The sequence below is a fragment of the Rana temporaria genome, chromosome 4, assembly GCF_905171775.1.
Source record: "Rana temporaria chromosome 4, aRanTem1.1, whole genome shotgun sequence".
Lineage (NCBI taxonomy): Eukaryota > Metazoa > Chordata > Amphibia > Anura > Ranidae > Rana > Rana temporaria.
The window spans coordinates 263,926,779-263,932,778 of record NC_053492.1 but is presented as its reverse complement, the minus strand read 5'-3'; the positions used below and the strand labels follow the sequence as shown (position 1 = coordinate 263,932,778).

The 6,000-nt window shown below is 39.5% G+C and overlaps 1 protein-coding gene across 1 annotated transcript in view; it reads right to left on the bottom strand.

Annotated features, from left to right (window-relative positions):
- Positions 1-980: 980 nt before the first annotated feature.
- Positions 981-6,000, bottom strand: part of LOC120937196 — a 186,649-nt gene continuing 181,629 nt past the window's right edge. The window contains exons 46-48 of the mRNA XM_040350213.1: positions 4,284-4,340; positions 3,258-3,376; positions 981-1,232 (exon numbers count right to left, since the gene is read on the bottom strand). Coding sequence (XP_040206147.1) covers positions 1,140-1,232; positions 3,258-3,376; positions 4,284-4,340 — 269 coding nt within the window. The 3' untranslated portion in view covers positions 981-1,139. The remainder of the gene's footprint in view (positions 1,233-3,257; positions 3,377-4,283; positions 4,341-6,000) is intronic.

Here is a 6,000-nt window from a genome sequence, read left to right as displayed (position 1 = left end):
TAAAGAAGCTGAGGGTAAAAGTGATGGACTGGCCAAGCATGCTTCCAGACCTAAACCTGATTGAGCATCCTCAAACCGAAGGTGGTGCCCCCTGCCAGAATACAATAGCTCAGTGGAGGGGGATTGCCACACTAACATTAAATGCGTTTATGGTGATCTGTACGGTTTTTTTTTTTTTTTTGTTTTTTTTTTTTTTCAGTCCTGCATTGAGCAAAAAAAAAAAAAAAACATGTATAGTGTGTGTACCCAGCTTTTAGCTGGTGTTGAGATTTAACCAGTTTCCACCCAGCCTATTGCAATATGACAGCTGGGTGGGCCTCTGGTTGATCCGGTTGGGGTCATATAACATCCTCTCGTATAGCGTTGTGCAGTAGCACGATCTGTCACTGACTGCATCCATCGGACTCAGCCGATGACTGATCAGAGTACTGGCTCAATGCCAGTACCATGTGACCAATCACAACAGGTCACATGACCGTTGTGCACAATGGATTGCAGCCTTTCATGCCATCCAATGTGTACAATTGTGTTGCTAGCTGTGATTGGTCGGTGTAATCACATGGTACAGACAGGGCCAATCACAGCCCATCTGTACCATGTGATTAGCTCTGGCTAATTGCAGCTAATCAAAACAAACAATCTGTTACATTAAGTAGAATGCTTGCTCAGAAATATACCAAAGTTTGAACTCTTAACTTTCACACACAAAAATAAAATGCACAGATTTGGGTTATTTTCACCAAAGAAATGTAGCAGAACACATTTTGACCTAAATTCATGAAGAACAATTATTTATTTGCAATCTTTATAACAGAAACGAAGAAAAACACTTTTTTTTTTTCAAAATGTCTTGTGTTTGTTTATTTAGCAAAAGTAAAAAACCCAGTGGTGATTAAATACAACCAAAAGAAAGTTCTAGTTATGTGAACAAAATTATAAAAATGTAGTTTGGGTACAGTGTTGTATGACCACGCAATTGTCATTCAAAGTGCGACAGCACTGAAAGCTGAAAATTGGCCTGGGCAGGAGGGGGTAAAAGTGCCTGGTATTGAATACACGTACAGGGAACGTTTTAGAGGAGAGATGATCCTAACTTCAGATCAATATTTGTAATAATTGCAACATAGAAATCACCAGTTTTATTTAGTATTTAGTCGTAGTTCATTCAGTTGTGTGAGGATGGCTTGAGATGTACTGTCCATGAGATCTGGCACTCTGCATCTGCTTGGTACCTAGGGAAAAAAATAATAAGGTTATACTATAAAAGAATATAAAGTGGTATAAATAAAAATATTTGTAGCAAACTAATTTTACGCAAACAATACTACCTTGTGATTCTTAATCTGCGTACCACTCTTCTGTGTATATAGTAAGTGCAGCCTAAGATGTTTATCTGTACCATATATAAAATGTTTTATTTAAATAAAAAAGATGTTATACTTACTTGCTCTGTGCAATGGTATTATACAGAGCATTCACTTACCTCCCCTTCTGCAGTCCCCCTCTTGTGCTGTCCACTCTGCCTTTCTTCTGGGTACCCCCTTCAGCAAGCCAGTATGCTCCCGAGGCAGGTTGTGTGCGTCCATAGACACACACACAGTGCAGCTCAGCCACTCCCCCCCCCACTGCTCTCTCCTCACAGGATTTGACCGACAGCAGCCAGGAGCCTTTAAATCCCCCCTTCTCTGAGTCTCATGTGAGAGGAGGAAGAGAGGAAAGTGGGGCTGCCAACTCGGTGAGAGGTGCCAGGTAACTGCTTAAGGGCAAGGGGAGCTAGGACAGGTAGGGGATTTTTTTTTTTGGCACAGGATCACGTCCCTCTAGTGACTAAACGTTGGGAGGAACGACATTCTGACGTCACCGCGTTGTGCACCAGACCCGGAATCGAAGAGCCGCCGGCCCGATTGTATTTTATATGCCTTATCTCGCTTATTTGATGTAAGTGTGCATTTTTATGTTACTTATTACATTTTTAAGTGTTTTACGCTATGCTAGTCCCTTCCTTTTTTTTGTGGTGCATCCTGGATTGCTACGTTGTTTGAGTCATCTTCTATGCAATATTGAACCACACTGAGGGATTTTTGCTACCAATAGAGATCTCAGGCTGGTATATCAACCATATGCGCATATTGATCTCATATAATTTGAGATCACGTCCATCTGGTAAGCGGCAGTGTTATTGTTTGGTGGAGGCACTATTTGGCTCTATACACCACCACAATGTATTTGAAATGAAACGAACATGATGTACTTTAACTGCAGACTTTCAGATTTAATTTGAGGGTATTTACATGCAAATCAGGTGAACGGTGTAGGAATTACAACAGTTTGTATACGTGCCACTTTTTAAGGGACCAAAAGTAATGGGACAATTGGCTGCTCAGCTGTTCCATGGCCAGGTGTGTGTGTTATTCCCTCATTATCCTATTTACAAGGAGCAGATAAAAGGTCCAGAGTTAATTTCAAGTGTGCTATTTGCATTTCGAATCTGTTGCTGTCAACTCTCAATATGAGATCCAAAGAGCTGTCACTATCAGTGAAGCAAGCCATCATTAGGCTGAAAAAACAAAACAAACACATCAGAGAGATGGCAAAAACATTAGGTGTGGCCAAATCAACTGTTTGGAACATCCTTAAAAAAACGCACCGGTGAGCTCAGCAACGCCAAAAGTTTGTACAGTCCATAAAATATGTTCTATACAAACTAGTGTGACGCTCCCATCTTACTCCTATAGCATTAAAAAACTCATGTTAGCTCTGGCATGGGGATAACATGGTTTTGTAAGAAAACATAACCAGTTTTTTGTTTTTGTTTTTTCAAGCACATTTTGCCTAAGCAGTTTGCATAACACAATTTGGGCTAATTTTTAAAGATAGGTGAGGTTGCTTTTACTAAAGGTAGAATGACTGTGCAAAGGCAGTTGCACTTCAATAGCTCCAGAGCTTAGGAAATGATTGCGAGGCTCAGTTGACCTCCATAATCCAGTCATGTTTAAGTGAAAATGCAGATTTTTTTTTTTTTTTTTTTTTGGTTTTGGGTATACCCTTGCATTGTGCATCTTCTCTTGCAAAGTGAACAGCCATTTTTTTTCTTTGATAAATCAACCCCAGTGCTAACCACAACAGGTCATCCTGTGCTGTGATCATCACTCTGCACAAACCCGTACCAAGCCGCCTACACTGAAAACCATGAATAATTGTCTTTACATCTGTTGTATTTTTAGTATATCAGTATAAATATTTCTACTAGTTCTCACAGTTTTAGGCCTCTGGAGTCTCATCTCTCTGTGGGTGCTTGCTCTGGTTTCAGATCTTGGAACATATTGGACGATATCCCACTCTTCTCGGTTGAAATGCAGAGGTGCGGCAGAAGTAACTAAAGTATTACAAATAATAATGGATTTACAATGGCATATATGCAGTCGGGTATCAAATATAAATTACTAACAATTCTTCAAATGAACCCCTTTTACCACTGTAGGAAGACCTCCCAGTGTTTTCTCTCTTTAAAGCGGAGTTCCAGCCACAATTTCACTTTTTAAATATAAATACACAAGCTTAATGTATTCTAGTAAAGTTAGTCTGTAAACTAAGGTCCGTTTTGTTAGGTTGTTACAGCATTTAGACACTTTATAAAATAGAAATTGACTGGGGCCATCTTAAGTGTGGGCATCATGAAGCCAGACTGTATGACTTCCTGGATTTCAGCCTTGCAGATCGCGCACAAGCAGTGTAATAGGTTTCAGATCAGGTTTCAGCACCTGTACTGTCCAAGTCACATGATTCTTTGAGACTGGGGAGTGCACAGACTCCTGGAAAGTTACACCCACTACATTCCCAGGAGTCTGTGCGGTGTAGGTTAGGAAGCATTAATATTTTTTTCGTAAAGGACTAATTAATTTTTTTTTAAACTACTGATGTAATGTTATATTTATGGGTGGAACTCCACTTTAAAATACTGCAAGTACAGAAAACATCACCTGTTGATTCTGCCAGAAATTCAGTCAAGTTATAACTTCCTGTTTTGAACTGACAACTCCACCCCTACTGCAATGAAATCCAAATTATTGTTGTCATCCAAATTACAGAACACCTTTCCCATATGTTACGGTGATGAGGAGAGGGGGAGGTGTTCTGAAGTCCAGCAGACCTGCTGACTGCCAGGGATTTCAGAGCAGCAGGGGGCACGGTGTTGTCAGCTCAAACAGGAATTTAAAAAAGGGTTGTGTCAGGCAGAATACATAGTTCTACACTGGCTTTTCAAAAAAAAAAAATCCTATTACCTGCGGAATAACTTCTGATTTTATGGGACTGGATTGAAGCTGATGACTTTCTCATTCCTAAAGAAAGATAAAAAAAAATTAAGGCAAATCAAACTTTCAGGCCCCATACACACTTCAGCGTTTTGTAGCTTAAAGCTCGAAGCTCCAAAACGTTGGAGGAGAAATAAAATCAATTCTCTATGGAGATGGTTCACATCGTCACTACAAGTCGCCTGAAGCTCAAAGTTCTGTAGCTTTTTTTGTAGCTTGAATTGGGCAGATTTGAGTGTTTTTGGCACATTTTTATACCCATTTGCATGTTTTTGTGCACAGTCGCACGTTCTGTTGCACGTTTTTTCACAATTTTCTGCTCAAATAAAAAAATAAAATAATATGAATAAATAGATGTAAACTTAATACACAAATAGCTAAAAATCGTCATAAATAAACAAAATAAATTAATATGTAATAATAAACTGAAATGAAAACTTGTCTGTATATTGATGTGCAGTGTGTGACAGTATACTTATACTTCTTATTATTAGTAGTAGGAGTAGTATTAACACCCTAACAAAAAAATAACAAACAAAATAAATAACCCTATGTCAGGAAGCTAGTTCAGCTAATACTAATTTTCATACAGCTAATGCAAATTCTTCTGCAGTTAATACCAATTCTTCTGCAGCTACTGCTCATTCCCATACAGCTAATGCATGTGTACCAGCGCACAGATGAACTCAGGCTAATATCCAGTGTGCACTGACACATGGGCGCCTCCTGACCACCCCGTTGTCCTACCGTGTATGTCCCTGACTGTGGCAGTCACATCCCATTAAGCTATTGGCACCCGTGCTTCTTTGAGCCTTGTACCTCTGTCACCTCATTCAGGGGTGTTCAGACCAGAGCCGCAAGGGAAGCCCTCTCGTCAACTCGGCCTCCAACCAAGGTACTTGACACGCTAATCCTAACCTCAACTCCTAATCCTAACCTTAACTCTAAGGCTGCTTTCACACTTGGGCACGGGCCGCGTCGGCGGTAATGCGCCGCTATTTTTTGCGGTGCTTTACCTGTAATTCGCCCTAGATCAGAAATTGCCATTATAATGTGCAGGTTTACGATTAGGCAGCCACAAAAGATTCTAAAGCTGGCCATATACTTAAAGATTTGGTTTTGCTCAACAGTACAGATGGATGAGTCTCTTTGCCAGGCTATTGTATTCTAACAGAAGGCTCCAGCGGCTGCCAAAATACCTGAACAGTGCCTACATCTGACTGGATACAGGAGGTGTCTGGGCATCTTAAACAAAAGACAATTGTTTAACCTCCCTGGCGGTCTGATTATGTCAGTATTTTTGCATGTCAAAGCGGTACATTGTTTTGCATGGAAATTTGTTTTATATTGTAGGCCTGTAATTCTTAGCAATAACTCACTTAAATCTATCCAAACAAGAGTCTCTAGTAGACATCTCGGGTATGATACAGTTTGAAACATGAAATCATAAATTATAATATAATAAATTATAAATAGTTATAAAAAATAATAATATAATGATAATAATACATTTAATTCAATAATGTAATCAAACCAAAAACACAGAAATTTGTCCAAAACGAGGGTGCAATATTACTAGTCACTGTAATACTAGACACTGCATATTGGTTTAGTAAACATCCCGGGTATGAACATTTTTGAAACATGGGCCTGATGTCATAATCAGGACAATGGAAGCTGGTTTTCT